The sequence below is a fragment of the Ursus americanus genome, chromosome 5, assembly GCF_024610735.1.
Source record: "Ursus americanus isolate L20-20 chromosome 5, mUrsAme1.1.p, whole genome shotgun sequence".
NCBI classification, from domain to species: domain Eukaryota; kingdom Metazoa; phylum Chordata; class Mammalia; order Carnivora; family Ursidae; genus Ursus; species Ursus americanus.
The window spans coordinates 37,308,217-37,328,088 of NC_142131.1; the positions used below are offsets into that span (position 1 = coordinate 37,308,217).

At 35.0% G+C, this 19,872-nt stretch overlaps 1 protein-coding gene across 7 annotated transcripts in view; it reads right to left on the minus strand.

Moving 5' to 3' along the window:
- The window catches only part of SREK1 (splicing regulatory glutamic acid and lysine rich protein 1), a 44,048-nt gene that overhangs the window by 22,677 nt on the left and 1,499 nt on the right, over nucleotides 1-19,872 (minus strand). For 2 of the 7 annotated variants that reach the window (XM_045794237.2, XM_045794236.2), the window contains exons 2-5: nucleotides 11,998-12,131; nucleotides 6,177-6,292; nucleotides 1,105-1,269; nucleotides 784-962 (exon numbers count right to left, since the gene is read on the minus strand). In XM_045794237.2, coding sequence (XP_045650193.1) covers nucleotides 784-962; nucleotides 1,105-1,269; nucleotides 6,177-6,292; nucleotides 11,998-12,131 — 594 coding nt within the window. Of the gene's footprint in view, nucleotides 1-783; nucleotides 963-1,104; nucleotides 1,270-6,176; nucleotides 12,132-19,872 lie in introns of those variants that run through there. The other 5 variants (XM_087862123.1, XM_087862121.1, XM_087862122.1 and 2 more) reach the window with 5 other exon arrangements.

Below are 19,872 nucleotides of genomic sequence, written 5' to 3' on the forward strand. Positions count from 1 at the left end.
ATCAACCCTGGACCATGGTGAGTCAGATATAGCTTCAAATATGGGAGGCACCTGATAAAACTCCTCCCTACTAGGTAAGAAGTGGTTTCTCTAATGCACATAAATGAATCTGGTGAGTCTCACTTTACCCCCTTCACACTGAGAAGACAAGCATTCACTAATAAGAGATATTTTATCCTTTCATAGCTAAATCCTGATCAAGCTGTATAACTAAGGCAATTACCTATGAAATTCAGATAAAACTGCTGCCTCAATAATCTGCAAGAAACAGAATTTCTGGTCTTGAGTATGTAAAGTCCATACCAATTTTTCATTTTGCAAAAAAGGATATGAGAAAATATTAAAACTCAAAATGTATGATTTAAAACACTTCTGGATACTTAATATTATTTTCCTTCTGTGATTTTAGATTTACCAAAATTCTTATTACAGTATTACTCTAAGTCCATCTTGTATGTTCAATCATCCATTAGTCTACTCATAATGCAAGCCCAACGTGCTTTATTAGAGCTTATGGGAAAAGACCTAAAATCATTATATAGGGTATATAAATATTGTTAATATCAAATTAGATCTTATAAAATAGAAAATATGTTTTCAAATACAACTTTAAAGGCTAAAATAGTAAGTAACTCATGTATTTCATTTATACTTAACACAAAGTCTTCCTTTCCACAAATTGCCAATTACTATTAAAAAGAAAAAAAAAAAAGCCTTAATTACATCAGAAATACTTTAAGTTTTTCCAAAATCATTAAAATTTCTTTGTTTAGGGTTTCTTACTTCAGTGGCCTGTCTCCAAACATAACTCCATTAAAAGCAAGGGCCCTTGGTACAGAATTTTGGTCTGCAAATTCCACAAAAGCAAACCGAGTTGGCTGAGTCTCATCACCTGCCATCCGCACAAACTTCACTTCTCCAACTTGTTTAAAAAATTCAAGTAGTTGATCAGCTGTTGTTGTCTGAAGAAACAAAGTCATGCTTTAATAAAGTATATTCTTTTTTAAAAAATTAGGTAAACATTACTTTATCAGTCACTATCACTTTGAAGGAGGGGGAAAGAGTAAGAGGTCCTATCGCCCAGTTTTTTCTTAAATTAGTTACCTGGGAATTCAAATTGCCAACATAGACTGTTCTCCTAATTTCATCAATTTTGGAAGGATCCACATTTCCCATAAGTGGTGGCTGTGGTATCTCTCCAAGTGTTGCAATGTTGGGGTCTAGTGCTGCTGCTGGTATAGCTCCCAAACTGCTAAGGGAAACACCCAACTATAAATTAAAAAAAAAAAAAAGAAAGAAAGAACACATATTTTCTGTTAGTATCAAAGATTACTATTCTTTAACCTTAAAAAAGAAAACGATCAACTCAACAAAATGGAAGGTGACTAGGGAGTACTAACTTTAAGCCAGGTAGATGTCTGAATTATTGAGAAGGAGGTCACAGTAGTTCTGCATGTAGTTAGAAATACAACATAATTCTTAACTATCTGGGTATTTTAACTACTTTCAAACTTGAAACTAAAAATGAACAGTCAATTCTCATTATTCACAGCAGTTATGTCCTATAAAGTTGCTGTATGAATATTAATGCCAATTTCACAGATAAAGAAAAAGACTTACAGAAGTTAAGTAATTTTCCCAAAGCTACTCCGGTACTAAGTGGTAAAAGCAAGGTACTACTATGCACGGACTAAAACTGAAACAGGGACAAAGTTTACCTAAGAAAAGAAACCTGAAAAACTGAACTTACATATACTTTGACGGGAACAGGACAAAACCTTTGAATGACTTTTCATAACATTACTAAATTCAGTTTTTAGTTCAAGCATTAAGGAGTATGTTTTTAATGTGAACTTAAACTAGGAAAGATAGAAGATCTCAACATTTGAAAATAGAAGACTTTACAGAATTAATGAGAAGACAATCCAAGGGGAAAAAAACTACCACTTTCATTTCCATTTATGTGATTTAAGAAAATTTTGAGGGGCGCCTGGGTGGCACAGTGGTTAAGCGTCTGCCTTCGGCTCAGGGCGTGATCCCGGCGTTCTGGGATCGAGCCCCACATCAGGCTCCTCCACTATGAGCCTGCTTCTTCCTCTCCCACTCCCCCTGCTTGTGTTTCCTCTCTCGCTGGCTGTCTCTATCTCTGTCGAATAAATAAATAAAATCTTTAAAAAAAAAAAAAAGAAAATTTTGAGCACTGGGGCACCTGGGTGGCCCAGTCAGTTAAGCATCGGACTCTTTATTTCAGCTCAGGATTGTGAGACAGAGCTCCCCATCAGGCTCTGCGCTGGGCATGGAGCCTGCTTAACATTCTTTCTCTGCCCTTTCCAACCCCTCCCTTTTCCCCTACTCTTCCTGTCCAAAAAAGAAAGTAAAGTTTGAGCACTAATTATATGTTACAAAACTAATATTGAACAAATTCTATGTAAAAACACTTCCTAAAGATGAAAACATAAGTTGATGAAACAAGCATCACTTACACTTGCCACAGAGGCCTGTGTATGATCTTTTTAAAATGTCAAATTATGTCTTACACGTTGCTTAAAGCTAATCAATGGCTTCTATTTACCTTTTGAATAAGATTCAAATTCCTTTCCATGGCACAAAAGCCCTATAATCAGTACACTACCTATCCCTCCAATATCTCAAAACGCTACCACCAGCCCCATTTCCTAAGCATCAACTATACTGTCATTCTGTACCTCGAAGACACAAGTTTTTCCCACCTGAGGGCTTTTGCTTGGCATTCCTTCTGCCAAAAAACTCTTCCTCAGCTTCTGCCAGCCAAATCCTTCAAGCATCAGGTCACCCATCCCCTCCAAAAGGCTTTCCCTGACTTTATATATGAAGCTTCACTTACTCTCTACCACATCACTGTTTTCTTCATAGTACTTACTACAACCTGTGGGATCTTAGATTTGTTGCACAGCATCACTGCTTCAAGTTATCATAAAGTTGTATGAAATGTCTTAATTCAAAAATGGGTGAGTGGTCTATGAAGCAAGCCTACCACCCTCTGAGCCTAGTTTGTCTCCATAGTTTGCTTACGTATTGACGCTCCTTTTCCCCCCACACCTTATCTTCTTTTTTTCTTTTTTTTAAGATTTTATTTATTTATTTGATAGAGAGAGAGAGCCAGCGAGGGAGGGAACACAAGCAGGGGGAGTGGGAGAGGAAGAAGCAGGCTTCCAGCGGAGGAGCCTGATGTGGGGCTCGATCCCGGACCGCCGGGATCACGCCCTGAGCCGAAGGAAGACGCTTAACCGCTGTGCCACCCAGGCGCCCCTCACACCTTATCTTCTATGGTATAAGGTACACAGATGTTTGAAGGTCATTACATTTATTTTTTTTTACTGTGCAAGAAAATTATTACATACCATTAAGTTAAATCACAAATATGACTCATTATTTATTAGTTTTGCATGGATTTAAAGCATTCAACAAGCCTTTCCAGGTACTCCCAGTTGTCAATCACTCTGACCTGCAAATTTTCTCCACTGGTTGCCAATCCCTCTGACCTGCAAATTTTCTCCACTGGTACACTATACATACATACACACACACACACACACACACACACACACACACACACGGAATGGGCTTTTCCAAATCATCTAATCCAACCCCTTTGCTGCTTCTCAAACTTAAAAGATCATTCAGCTACTTTTTAGAAACTTTTTCCTGTCTCTTCTTTTTACTATACCATTCTGCTATACCTATACTATTTAATTTGGTAGTCACTAATCCCATACAGCTATGTGAATTTTAATTAAAATTCAGGGACACATTTCAAGTGCTCAATAGGCACACGGTGCCAGTGGCTACCACACTCAATAGTGCAGATACAGACATTTTCAGCATAGCAGAAAGTTCTATTGAATGCAGATGCTCTGTAACAATACAATTACCCTTCTTTTGATTGATTAGTCTACTTTCTAGCCCTGGTAAGAAACCTAAGTATTTAGTTACTCTTTTGGTCTTCAATGGGTTAAAGACGACCTAAGCTCCTGATATAACACTTTTGCCTTCTGACATAGAAACCACGGCCTCCCTGAAAATGAAATGTTCTAGGCAAAGGATGAGTAAGTACAAAAGCCCTAAAGCAAAAAAATGCTTGGAACGTCTAAAAAACAACAAAGCCAGTATGGCTAAAGTAGAGTACACCAGGAAAACAGGTAGGAAAAAGGTCAGAGAGGTAAGCAGGAATCAAGTCACAATGGGCCAACCTGTCCCGTTTTCTAATTCAAATTGTTCTTTATAAATTAAATTTCAAAATAATACATGTCTACAGCTGAATTTAGAAAAAACCATTTCCCCTCAAAGAAGATAGCAAAACAATACTTTCTGAAAAAAAGAGAGTGATCCAGGAATTAACATGTTAAATTATACCAGAACATAACCAAAATAAAATTTTCTAGAGAATTTCTAAAAAGCTTAACTCAAAACGATGTCAAATTAAAAGTATTTTCCTGGGATGCCTGGGTGGCTCATTCGGCTCAGGTCATGATCTCAGAATCATGAGATTGAGACCTGTCTCAGGGCTCCTCACTCAGCTTGGAGTCCACTTGGGATTCTCTCTCTTCCTCTGCCCCTCCCCCCACTTACACTCTTTCTCTCTCTAAAATAAATATTTTGAAATAAAATATTTTATTTAAATATCTTTAAAATAAAAGGAGGATAATCTGTATGGTTCAGTCAGTTAAGTGTCCAACTCTTGATTTGGGCTCAGGTCATCATCTTGGGGTTGTGAGATCAAGCCCTATGCTAGGCATCACGCTGGGTGTGGAACCTGCTTAAGATTCTCTCTCTCTCTGCCCCTCCCCCCCTTTCTGCCCTCCCCCATACAAACATACATACATACATGAATAAAACACTCCCCTAACCAAAAAAAAATTAAAAATAGAAAGCGTTTTCCCACCAGTGATCACAATGCAGGTCTCCAGCAGTACAATATCATGTTAAAAAAAGAGCTACAATTTTACACTTCAAAGTTTCATAGACCACTTTTATAACTTTGGTAAATTAACTACCATCAAAGGGGCGCCTGGCTGGCTTAGTCAGTAGAGCCTGAGACCTTTAATCTCCAGGTGAGCTCAAGCCCCACAGTGGGGGTAGAATTTACTTTAAAAAAAGGGGGGGTGCCTGTGTGGCTCAGCTGTTTGGGCAACTGCCTTCAGCTCAGGTCATGATCCTGGAGTCCCAGGATTGAGTACTGCATCGGGTTCCCTGCTTAGCAGGGAGTCTGCTTCTCCCTCTGACCACCCCCCCATGCTCTTTCTCTCAAATAAATAAACAAAATCTTTAAAAAAAATTTCTTTTAATTAAAAAAAGGTGGGGCAGAGGGCATGGCTGGCTCAGTTGGTAGAGCATGCAACTCTTGATCTCAGGGCTGTGAGTTGAAGCACCATACTCGGTGTTTAGAAATAAAATCTTGAAAAATACAAAGAAAAAAAGTATTAAAATTAACTACTATCATAAAGCTAATATTAGTTCTCTCCCTAATAATCCAATACCACAAAGCTAAGCTACAACTTGCAAGTAAGGTGAGGTTTATATTTTGTCTTACATTCATTTTTTAAGAAAAATGACCCTTCTTTAAAATAAACAGGACAAGAGCCCAGTAAGAGCAAAATCTTTTCTAACCCCTCTTAGAAATCACAAAGGAGGCATCAAATTCCTATTTAATTGTACGTAGTTAATGAAAAATATTTTTACCACGTTTTTACCTTGTTACATTTTCTCAGTACCAGACAAATGTTTCTCTGAGATATCTTTTCCCATTACAAAGCTGTGGATCATTTTATTTTATTTTACTTTAGTAGATGTAATCCTCTTGAACTGGGAAATATAGTTACCTAGATTTTTCAATTCCCCATATGATCTAAAATGTTGAGTTTCAATAACTGATTCTCTAACGAATAATCTATTTTAGTTCTCAAATTTAAACGAATGCCCAACTACTTCAGAAGTAATTCCAAAAGTCAGTTTAAGTCAGTGATGACGTGGGGGGAAAAATTAAGTAGACATTAAGTAGAAAAATTAAGTAGACATTTTGAATCCTTTTCATTAAAAAAAAAAAAAGATTCAAAATAGAAATAATTTTCTAAGCTCTTTTTCAAATCATTACACAATTCAACATAAATCTCTTTCAGATGAGGGTGTGTACTACTTACTGTAGTCAAGGGATTTGGGGTCGGTATGGGAAGCAAGCCTGCACCAGGCATTAGACTTGTCATGGTTGGAGCAGGAGCCAATAAAGAGAGAGCTTTGGATTCCTCTGGAATTTTACCTGCAGAGGCAAGTTCCAAACATTATGGAAAGCAGAAACACCACACAAACTTTACACTATGATTTTACAATTACCCTTGCACTTAAAAAATAATAATAATAAATGAATCAATCTATCAGATCTGTACAAAGAAATAAATAAGAACTTAAGTCTTTCCTTTTATCCTGCTCTACTAGGAAAAATAAAAGTGAGCAAAACTTCAAAGACTAACAATCTCATTAATGGAATATTATTTTAAAAATTGAATAATGTAGACAATTATTTAACACTTTGAGCTATGGGTCACCTGTACTGGAAACTTAATGTTCATGAACCAAACGATATCAAGCATGGACGCTTTCCCAGGACGGTGTTTTCGCGGTGATCGAAAGTTGTGTTACACATGACAACCGTTCGTGTTGGCTGCATCACTAATAGCACACAGAACATCAGATACAGAAAAGAAGAACATTTTTTAAAGTTTAATCCCCAGAAATGGCAAATAACCAAATTAGTCAAAAAAAAGAAAAAGAAAAAACAAATATGTGCGAATTGAAATTTGTTCCTTAATGAGTGCCCCTATCCTGGTTACTAAAACTACCTACTGGTGATGCAAACAGTTTTGATAACCTTCCAATAAATTCCATTCAATTTCAAGTAGACAGAAAAAAACAAAAGCCTACTCCATGCAATCAGCTTCAATTTAAAAGGAAGCCTACACCTATCCAGTTAAAAGGACATCTCACCAACTAGATCAGAGATGCCTAAAAGAATCCAATTCCAAAGAATATGCCTTGGGAAACTACTAAAATTTTTGAGAACCACTAACGAAAAAAAGTTCTGTCTCAGAAAACTTCTTAAAGTTCTGACTTTTATGTATACAATTTACGTATACTTATCTGAAGAGGGGTGGTTAAGGCCTAAATGTCTTGCTTATAAACATCTTAATTGCCTAATAAAAATGACAGTAACACTAAAATAATCTTAGACACTGAAAAGAAAAAAAAAAATCCCTACAACTAAAAAAATGAAAAATTTACTCTAAAGTTCATCAATTTGCCATATTTAATTACTAAACTCTAATCAATTAACTTTGATACGAACTGCAACTTTCACACATTTTCCTTTTGTGTCCTCTCTTACTGCCCCCGTTAAAATTATTTCTTAAAAAGTTCATTACATGTATCTATTTTAAAAGTACTACTTATAGTTACGTGGTAGTTGGCTATACATTTCCATTATGGAGTCCTCAAAAAATAATTTAAAACACAGTGTACAAAGTTACACTAAATTGGAAACAGCATATGGAGTAAGTTTTCAAAAGCACCATGCTGGATTTTAGAAGTACAAATTCTACTTAAAACAACCAGATGTGGAGGGATAAATCTCTAAACAATATTATCTGGATATACCTCTAAACATGGATGGAATTCAAGACAGCTTTTAAATTTTGCTTTAAATAATGGTCACACCTTATTGATAGGAACAGAAAAATTACATTTGATTAGCTTTAACAAATGTCTACTTTTTCCTAAATTTTGCAACATCTAAGTCTACATTAATTTACTAATTTCAAAAACAGTTATTTTATTATTTCAGTGTAAATTCTGCACAAGCACAGATTTTTTAACATGCATAAATAAAAGGTAGGTAGGCCTTACTGAAGACATCAAATAACAATTTTTTTTATTTATTAGTTACTGATATTAACACATGTATCTGTATACCCACCTATATATACTAAGCTATTTAGACTGCTACCAGACCCATTTTATCTGTTATAAATAGGTATTATTTATAATGCTTATAAAACCTGAACACATCTTGACAAATCGACTGAGGTCCTGTTATGTAAATCTTATGCTTTGTCACCCTAATTTATGCACCCAAAAAACTAAGAGTTTCAATTTATTAATGCCCCCAATTTAAGATTACTTGTCAAATAAATAAGCAAAACTGCCCATAAAAGACAGTGTAGAAAGACTACACAAAATAAAAAGTATTCAACACAGGCAAAAAGATGAATACTTAACATTACACTTCCACTTTTGGCTTAAAAAATATATCAATAGGTTGTCTGACTCTCAAAGCCTCTCACAGTAGTAATAAACTATTATAAACATTAAGTCTAACTGTAAGCACATTTTTTTCTTATTCTAATTACCATTAAAGATACTTTAAAGAAAAAAGTTCCATTGCTTAACTCCCAAGATAGAATTCTATCAAATTTACCCTCCAAATACTACCAGAGTATATACAAAAACATAAAACAAACAAGCATTCAGCATTTTTCCCAAACCATACTCCTCAAAGACGACTGAGAGGAAAAACATCTGAGTATTAAAATTAAAATGCTAGTCCTAACCTCAGAATCCATTCAGAAGCTAGTAATACCTGAAAATATTTCAAAAAATTCAAGCAGAGAAATACACACACCAAGTAAGTTTTCAACCAGTTTCTCAAATATCCATTCCCCACACAGGCAAGTAAAAGTCTTTGTAAGCCAAGGAAGTAAGTTATTATCTATAGTAAATAACTCAAAAAAGTGAATGTCTCTGCTTGTCCTCTACCCCTGGATTATTCTAAGAAATTACTTTTCCTTGAGGATTCTGTATGCCTAAAATTCTAAGGGGGAAGGATGAAAATTAGAAGCTAACAGTTGGTTTTTATGAAAGATGTAGATTTTGGAGAAAAATTGAAAAAACATTGCAACGTCAGAAAATGTTCCTAAGAATTCTATCAGTGTTTTAGTGTTTCCAGAACAAAATGTACTGTGCAGTCTATAAACACCAATTAAGACTCACGCTGAGCTTCACAACACTGTATCCTAGTTTACTATGAAAATTTATTTCACTCTAAGATTGAGCTCTGCTAATCATCTTCCAACATAATCTGCAAAGCAATGTTATGAACCCTTAATGGAATACCATTTACAAAGAACTGGAAAACCAGCTCACAAGTTAAAGTGAAAGAGATTTAACAAAACAAAAACAAAAACAAAAACAAAAAAAGGGACAAAATAAAGAAAAAGAAATGAAATTAAAGTAAAACAATAAAAAACAGAGACAGGGCGTCCATCTTCTGCGGTTCAGACTCCGATCTCATTTCCCCAATGAAGGTTTCACTTGACGGCAGGTTTAGTGGCATGGCAAACAATGCCTAACTCAGGCAAGTGTAACAGGTCTGCCTTGGCCAGTCTAGTCATCTAATAATGCACAAATATCACATAGAGAAAACATACAAAACCAAATTAATAGTCAAAATCCATCTACCAGAAAATGTGGACATAAAGTTATGACTGATGATTAGGCTTGACACCCTTGTTATGTTTGACCTTATCTTTTTCTAAGTGTTAACATTTACAAAAAAAGAAATCTGAGATGCACGCAACAACAAAAAGAGGTCATATCTGGACAAGTATAATGAAAGCATATTTTATTTTGAAATGGCATGTTTTATTAACAATAGCTAATGCTTAATACGTATGAAACTCTTACACATCAAACATTACTTATAGAGCTTAGGATCTTGTTATAAAACTGCATTACAAAAACAGCACACTGAAAGAAAATGAAAAAACTTTTCTTAAAACTGTTTCTATGTTTTTCTCATTTCTTTCACAATGCTGTTTCTATAACATCAAAGAAAGAATGCAACCAGTGAAGTAAATAGAAGAATGCTTACAGCACCCCATCTCCTCTAACAGAACTTACTCCACTGGAACTCTTTCCTTTGGTTTATTTCAAACCCACTTTGCTATCTTTTTCAGTAGAACACATGATTACTTTGCTTGCAGTGCATAATCAGTTCAACAGCTCACTGTAACATTCCTCAGATTCTATAAGGTTATTCGGTGGTATTTAGTTAAACTAATGAAAAATGTGTATCTGAATGTTTCTCTAAGACCAAATATTTTATCAGTGTTCTAAAATACTTACTTAAAACTAAACTTCAATAAAAATGTACTTAAATTTTCATGTTCAAAACCAGAGAAACTGTCTCAAAATGGCAATATTAAAAATATTCGAGAGCTATTATAATAAATGTGTATTTATTAAGCTCTATTAAGTAAAACAGACAAAAAAGAGAACCTTTACATGCCCATAACCTTGAACACTTATGACAGATCACAGTTTGGGCTTCTCAAATATATGAAAAATTCTATGGAAATATACCAAGGTTCCAAACAAAGCAACAATGATAAAAATTCTTCCTTCCAATTCAGTAATGAGCTAACATAATACAAGATCCTTCACTGTTGGTGGCATAGTTTTCTGATGTGATTTAATATTCCCATTTAATAAACCTTCTGATTTCTTTTTTCCCATGCAGTTTACCTGGTGTGAAACTGGTATGAACTTGGTATGCAGAACTAAACCATTTACCAGCTCTTTTCTCACCTTGCTCTCCAATTCTGGACTCACTGTCCCCTTACAGATCAATAGATAAGGACAGATTCAGCAAATAATTAACTTTAATCCTTTTTTATTTTACCTACTCCGTTCTAACCCCCAGGCATGGGAAAAATACTTTCAAATTCATCTGAAAAAAAAATCCAGAATGTCCTATTCTGGGACTTCAAAACCAAAAGAATGGTACCTACTGTATCTAACTATAATGTTTTTGACATCCCAGAATAGGCATTCTGAAATAAGCATCAAACTTTGAAAGTGCAGCACTGTGTACCACATATCAAGTTATTTTAATATTAGCCCAGTTTTTAAAAGAGGCTTTAAAACATTACATATGAAAGCTCCTTAAGTTGTTCCAGGTAAATTTTTTACGTTGTAAAACAGTTACCACCATCCAGCAGGGAAAACATATTTTAAGGACATTTAAATTGTAATAACCTATTCTAAAACCCATGTACACACGCCACAGCGTGTACCCTAAATAAAAGTAAACTACACACCAGAACTGTCAAATTCAGAACAGCCTATTATATGTGAATGGCTCTGTAAACAGAAATAACTAAAAAAATAAGTATTAGTAATAATTACCTCTTAAAGCAGGTTAAGTCTTAAATTTATTTAATAGCTATAAGGTTTTTGGCCTTGTTCCCTTCAACAACTATTTCCTTGATGGAAACTTTGGAAAATTACTTTCCATGATTTTTCTTCAATTACCCATGCCACCCCCCAAGAAAAGCAAGTCATTAAAAGAAAAAAATAAATTCCAGTTGCATAGCAATCACAATGAATATGCAATAATGGTCTCAATGACAAGGTGAACTACCTTAGGAGGATACTTTAGAGATTAAATTATGAGTATTTTTCTTATAAACATAAATACCACAAAACCCCAATTTGGCAAAATGCAGTTTTTATTTATGTGAGATCATTAATATTGTATACACAGGGGCAAAGGCTCACTTATTTATACATTTAAAATAATTTCCCCTACCAATTAAATATTTTAATTTCAGAAAGCTTTGTTTACAACTTGCAAGTTGACTATAGAAAGCCAAAGCAAACAAGAAGTAATTCATGATTTTTTTTAAATGTTTGGCTATTAAATCTCAAGCATACATAAGTAATAAATTAACCATTATATTTTATAATTACATAAAAATTCTTTCCTTCTCCAAATTTCATTCTTACACACACACACACACACACACACACACACACAGTGTACTACCTACCTACCAATTTCTAGGAAAGCCAAAGGTAGTAACACACAGGACACAGATTAAAATAATAGAAAAAAACACATGAGATACCAACCTTCTGCACAAGGTACAACTATCAGAGCTCTGTCAATAAAAACCGTGTTAGTTAGATGCTGGGCCACGCCAACACTTGATGGGTCACGAAACTTAACATAACATACTTTGGAAGAAAAAGCAAGAGGTGCGTTGCTGCAAGATAAAAAGAACAACAATTGGACTAATAAACATTTGGTTGGTTTTGTCATTTTCATCTGAAATTTCTTTCTTAGATCTTTATATAATCTTACATAATCAAGACAATAATTTTTATTGCTAAGGATCATTAACATAAAAAAAAGTTTTACATTTTCAAGTTTTTAAATTCCAGTTAGTTACCATGTTTGTTCCCTGTAATTAAGAGTCTGTTTCTTGGTTTTCCTCCCTCTTTCTCCCCCCCATTTGGTCATTTGTTCTGTTTCTTAAAATTTCACGAGCGACATCATATGGTATTTGTCTTTCTCTGACTTATCGTGTGTAGTAAAATACTAAACTCCATCGATGCCATTGCAAATGGCAAGATTTCATTTTCTTATGGCTGAGTAATATTCCATTGTATTTATACACATCTTCTTTATCCAGTCAATGGACACTTGGGCTGTTTTCACATTTTGGCTATGAACTTTGGAGTGCATGTATCCCTTTGACTTAGTATTTTTGTATTCTTTGGGTAAATACCTAGTAGTGCAATTGCTGGGTGGAAGAGTAGTTCTAGTTTTAACTTCTTGAGAAACCTTCATACTGTTTTCCAGAGTGGCTGGGCCAAGCAAAACTTAAGTCTTTTCATGGTGATTTACCTGCAAAAGTTGACAGCAATCTAGGAAGGCCTATACTCTTATTTGTAAAAACTGGAAACGTAAATTGATGAGTTCTTAATAGCAGTGAAATGGGAAAAAAGCAGATTTAACTCAAAAATGTTCAACCAGTCTATCATCTATAAGCAAAATTTTATTAAAGTCCCAATCCTCATGACTTCAAATTTTGTAACCACTTTCAACCCTTCCTGATGTGACTCCCCAGGTTTTAGATCACTAAAAACTTCGCCAGAGTCTTCCATATAGATAACACAGAATTAAAAATTAAGGTCTTTCACATGTACTAGAGACTGCTTCAAGCTAGGCAGCATTGTGATTTTCCAGACTAAAGATTTTACAAACAAAATTTTACGTATTTTATATGGAAAAGAGCATACTCTTCTAAATCGTACCAGATTCAGCTTAATCTAGGTAGGCCTATATATAGTAAAAAAAAAAAAAACCACACAGAACAGATGAAAGCAGTTTTTCCAGAATATGAATCTATTCTGTTAGACTGGAAAATATACTATATTCACTGATCATTTTTTCAATCTGTCCAAGATTATTTTCAATTAAAGTATAAAATTGTCTTTAGCAAGAAAAAAAAAATACCCAAACTAAATATATACCTAATAAAGAACACATAAACTCCTTTAAAGCACTGATTTTTCACACTAAGAAAAAAGTGAGTTCATCTGAAAAATATCATCTTTGCCTTATGCAGTAACAATAATTTAGTTTACAAATCAGTCAATAAAGTTGACCATAATCCTAGCCCTAGTAAATGGCAAAGGTGAGACTTAAAGTCTATCTAAATTCAAATCTCGTACAATCTGAATCACTCAACTAATCAAGAATTTTAAAAGCATTTTAGGGGTGCCTTGGTGGTTCAGTCGGTTAAGTGTCCAACTCTTGATTTGTGCTCAGGTCATGATCTCAGGGTTGTGAGACTGATCCCCACGTCAGGATCCGCACTAGACATGAAGCCTGCTTGAGATTCTCTCCCTCCCTCTCCCTCTCTCTCTCAAAAAAAGAAAAAAATAATAATTTTAAAAGTATTTTAATGTACTATTTAATGAGCAATTCCAAATATTAGCCATTTTTAAAATAACAGTCTTCACATAAAGCAACAACTCCATCTTGATAATCATTAAACATAAATATTTATGCTATTACCAAAACATATTAGTATTTAGAACTTGAAACTATTTACATTATTATTACCATAACTAGTCAGGCTAATAAAAGTTGACAAAATGAAATTACCTCTTTCTCACCCAACCCAACTCAATTCACTCCTGCCTAAGGCTATCCAATTCAGGCCTCAACAGGCCCACTTCAATAATGCCTACTCCTCACCTCCCCACACAAGTATCTAAGTCAAGCACTTTATGAATTTGTCACTGAGGTAAAAACAGTCGTATCCACACTTAACTCACCTTTACATTACCAAATCTCCAATTTAGGCCTCTCTTGAGCTTTAGACTCCCAGATCCAAGTGTCTGCTGGAATATTATACCTTGATGGTCACAAGGCCCACCCCAAAAAGTTACTGAGTCTAAAATAAATTCATCATCCTTCTTCCTCACCAATCCTGGTCTCTGTCCTATATTTCATCCCTCAGTTAAAAATACTACCATATTACTCAAGTCATAAATCTAAGAGTCATTAAATGTAACCATCATTAGTACCATTCACTGAATACTTCCAAATTTCTTCTGGCTATGTGGTAAAATTCCATTTCTTTGTTCTTTGAAGTCAGGTGTGCCCAAGCAATTTGTTTTGGCCAACTAATTATGAGCAGAACTGATATTCAGGAGCTTTAAAGGGTCATTGCTTGGCTCTTTTCCTCTGCCACAGTGACCAGCAACATTTGAGAAATGGGTGGCTGTTACACTGGCTTCTTCCTAAAGTGAGTGACCACAATGAGCAGAGTTCCCTACTCCACAAGCTTAGCATAAGAAATTATCTGTTTTTACAAAACTAGTAAGATTCGGGGGTATTTCCATCCTTGACCCTTCCCTCTTCATCCATTTGGTCATTTAATCCTGTGAAGACTACATCCCAAATATTTGTCACATTAATTCTTTTATCATTCTATCAGATCTTAATTCAGGCCCTCATCATTTCTCACCCAGATTATTACAATGGCTCCTAACCAATCACAGTGACTCCAATCCCAATTCCTTAAAAATGGTCTTTCACAAAAGCTGCCAGAGTGATACTTCAAAACTGTAAATTTTGGGGCGCCTGGGTGGCACAGCGGTTAAGCGTCTGCCTTCGGCTCAGGGCGTGATCCCGGCGTTATGGGATCGAGCCCCACATCAGGCTCCTCTGCTATGAGCCTGCTTCTTCCTCTCCCACTCCCCTTGCTTGTGTTCCCTCTCTCGCTGGCTGTCTCTATCTCTGTCAAATAAATAAATAAAATCTTTAAAAAAAAAAAAAAACTGTAAATTTTGTCATGTCATTCCACTGCTTCAGTTTCCTCAAAGACACCCTTCTGCTCTTGCTTTATCATCTAAATGCTCCCCAAAATCCAAGCATTAGAAATACTTGTGGTTTCCAGAACACATTCTGAATATTTGGGCCATTTTTCTACATGTTTTTCCATTTGCCTATGATATCCTACCTCCCTTTTTGAGTGGTAATTTCACTTTTCTTCAAGACTCAAGTTTCCAAGTCTTCTGGAAAGCTACTTAAAGATAGCAAAGTGATTAAGTACCTCTCCTCTATGTGCTACCAGGACATTCTATACACTTTTAGCACAGCCTTATCAGTTTTCTTAAGTGAAACCCTCAACAGATTTTGGAAGCCTCTAGACACAATTGATTTGCCACATGACATAAGGACCTATTTTACTGGCTAACCAACAACGTATAATTTGGGTGGTTTGATCAAATCAACTTAAACAATCAGATTCTCTCTCTTGGGCTGAAAAGTCACTTAGACTCAGGGCTTGGGCCAGACGCCAAAACATTGAGTCCAAAATAAGTCTGCAAAGAAAATAGAGCAGATACAGGGAAACAAACTGAGCAGACAATAAAGCCTCTGAGAAAAGGCAGATAGTCGCCTTCAATGCTGATTATCTTTCTGGTTTCCAGTCCCAGTTCCCATGAGGCCTATTTGTACTACAGTCTTTATTTCAATTTAGGAAAATATCCATCTTCTTAATAATTTTATCTCTTCTTGAGCTAAATTGGATAGCGCTGTTTCTGTCTTTTGCAACCAGCAACCCCCTCTGAAAACACCCTGTAATTACAATGAGCTACTAAAGCCCTAGCAATTACAAGTATACTCTTTTAGCACTGAAATCTTAAAGAGCCTAACAAACCGCCACTGAAACTACACTCCCTAAATGGACAGATACTTTTGTGAAAGAATGGAAACGTAAATAATCACCTTTGAAAACTAAAAACACATTTTGCAATACCCCTACTTAAACCCACATCATTTCAAATTTAAAACATCTAGAGGAAAAGGAAATATGAGACTGGATGGTAAAGCAACTTCATGTTATAATAGACTACCAAGATTTGAGAAGTCCAGAACTGGTTAAGAAAAGGCTGATCTGTGCAGACCAAGCATTACCATAGGCGTGTGGACACTAGGCATAGCTATACCACTGCTCTAAAGAATTTTCTTTATCTTCATCTCCAATTACCTTTCTTAAGATACAGGATAGAGATCAACTTACATTTAACACTATTTTATTATGAACATTACAATCTAAAATACAGTACAGTGGCAAGCCTAAATACAGAAAATGAATTTCTCAACAAATGTGTATTTATTTATAAATCATTGTTTCCAAATTTTATATTTACGGCTTTCGTTCTAATACATCTAAACTTTTAAATAGATTTACTTTTTTAAGTTAAATAGAATTATCATATTTAAGTGTAATTTTGACCTAGAGTTTTAATTTTTAAAAGGGTGTTGCATATTCCAAATGCTTCTAAGGAAAGCAGCAGTAGCCAAATATAGCAAATTTTACTTCCACCTCATTTGTTGAATCAAATTTTCTTTTTTCAAATATACAACTTTCTAGAATAGTTTATCCAAAAAAATCAGAATTTCCGACTAGGAGTTTAATACAGAAATTACAGAACCAACTTTTTGAGCATCAGTTAAATTTTCTAGGCCCTATTTGGTTATTTTGTTTTTCATTAAACATGGTGATGGCACAGTACAATCTTTTTTAAAAAGTCAAGTGGTACTAATATATCCAGTCTTTTATTGTAGGATCAAAAAGGATAAAATCCAAAGCATGGACAAAGTACACAAACTTATGTATAAAAATATTAACTGACACATACTTTATAACAGGGCTTCTCAGCAGGACTCTAGTGTACTTTGGATGGCACAATTTTTCCTAATGTTAAGATCTTATGAATTACTGACACTTGCCCACCAAATGCCAGACGGCACTCCCATCAATGCAAACAATCAAAGATACATTTTCAAATGTTTCCAGCTAAAATCCACTGACTTAAAACACCAAAACAAAGGAACCAATATAGCCAATGACAGAATTTGAAAAACACACTTAGTACATAATTACAGCCTTTTAAATGTTATTACTATAAATAAGACAAATATGAAAAAATACTTATTACACATTGAATGAAAAAAGTTCACCATCAGTGTATAAATCCTTTGATTTTACTACATTAAAATAAGCACATATAAAAAGGACTGCAGGCAAATATATGGAAATGGAGAGAGGATCGTTAAGTGGTGTTTCTTTTTCTGTATTTCTCATAAAATTGCTATATTGGGTCTATTAGTTTTTTTAACTAAATAAATAAGTAGTTGACACATTTTTCCTTGCTTATTAATACTTTTGAAGACCAGAGAAGAAAACCAGCAAGCAAAAAAATCAACACAGGTGTTAATGTGACAAATGCTGTTAGAAATCAGGACCGGATTACCCTTCGGGGTTTAGTCACTTGAAAGGGGACACTGGGAAAATGCTACGGTGCAGATAAGCCCGATGTGGGTACTGATTTCACAGGTGTGTTCACTTTGCGGAAATTCACCAAGCTGTATTTTTACCCAAACTTTTCTGTATGTACAGTTCACCTAAAAAAAAAAAGTGACTAGAAAACTACAAAAGTTTCTTACTGCCGTCAAAAGGATTTCATGACGTGGTCTTCATTTGTCGTGAAACAAGTGAAAACAAAAATTCTGGGTATTTTTCATCCGGCACACAAAAAAAGAGCACAATTAAGAATTTTTAACATGGGGAGCCTGGGTGGCTCAGTCATTAACCGTCTGCCTTCAGCTCAGGTCATGATCCCAGAGTCCTGGGATGGAGCCCCCATCAGGCTCCCTGTTCAGCGGGAGGCCGCCTTTTCCCTCTCCCACTCCCCCTGCTTGTGTTCCCTCCCTCACTGTCTCTCTGTCAAATAAAATCTTAAAAAAAAAAAAATTTTAACATATATAATGAATGTTCACACTAATTACTGATGTTTAAGAAGAAACTGAATCACAGCCTCATTCCAAGAGTTAAATTTAAAATGTGAATTTTCATATTAGCAAATGAATTCTTAAAAGGTTAATGAGAAACTGTTTTCACACTTTTATTTTATTATTTTTTTAAGATTTTATTTATTTATGTGACACAGAGACAGCCAGTGAGAGAGGGAACACAGCAAGGGAGTGGGAGAGGAAGAAGCAGGCTCCCAGCGGAGGAGCCCGATGTGGGACTCGATTCCAGCACGCCACGCCGGGATTACGCCACGCCGGGATTACGCCCTGAGCCGAAGGCAGACGCTTAACGACTGCGCTACCCACCCCCCCCCCACACTCCTAAAGAAATTTATTTCCAAATTTAAAACAAATGAAATTCAACTCAGCTTCCAAACATTAATCATAAAATACATAAAGTTCCGAGACACTGCAAAACAGTTTTCTATCTTCAATGCAACTACTACTATTGCACTGTTATCCATTTCAGCTCAAATTTGCAAATACATCTTTAGTATAAAAATCAGGTTATGACAACTTCATTACAGAGCAGAAAACACGCTGTTAGTAAAGCATGGCAATATTTTTGAAAAACAGTAATAAGGGATTACACTTAAGGAAAAACTGATTAAGAATTCTGCAGGGCCCATATGTGCTCTGTTTATGTTACAATTTTGCAAAATGTATTAGTTTGTGACACACTAACTCCACCATCCTTAAATAAATAGCTTTTTATTCTCTTTGACTTTTAAACTCCAAGTAATTAACATCTGATTTCAAAAACCAGCCCATTACTGTGTCAGATAATAACTGGTAGCATACAGCCACCCATACCCTGGTTTTAACTATGAAAGTGGTAATATGTTGGCGCTGAATATTCTGTGACATATTTCTTCTACCTATGAGACACCTTATTACCACAACCTTGAAAGCAACGTTAGTTTACAAAAGTTAATGTGCAAAATATTTTACTGCTTGATTTCAATTCTTAAGGGTATAGCACTCTTCCAAACACTTTTCAATTCTTAAAAAAAAAAAGTTCTGAATGCCGAAATGAGGAGATAGCAGAAAGCATTTTCAAAAGTTAAATAACATATTCAAACTATAAATGCTGTGGCTGGTCAATAAATATGTATATGCATGCACTTATGAAGTATTCTTGACAAAAATGTATTATCTGAATCTTATCATGTAGAAACAATTTATAATAGCCCAGATTAAGAATCATTGTACAAAACATACTACAAGACAAAATGTGAATGTCACGATAGATTTTTAAAAAGGTGACAGGGGACTGTTCTGGATTAAAGGAGGTAACAACCAAATAAAATGGGTGGTTTCTGATTATATCCTAGACCAAAAAAGGAAAGGAAAAAACACATGATTATAATAACTGGGAAAATTTAAGTATGAACTACTTGTTATACGTTACCGATGTTAAATTTCTTAAACGTGTTAATAGTATTGTGGTAATGTAGGACATTGTACCTGTTCTAGAAGAGATACATACTTAAATGTTAAGGAATAAAGTCATGGTGTCTGCAACTACTTTGAAAAAGATGGGAAGAAAGAGTTTAAGTGCAGAGGGTGTAGACAGCTAGAGGGGGAGACAGAAAGAACTCAACTGG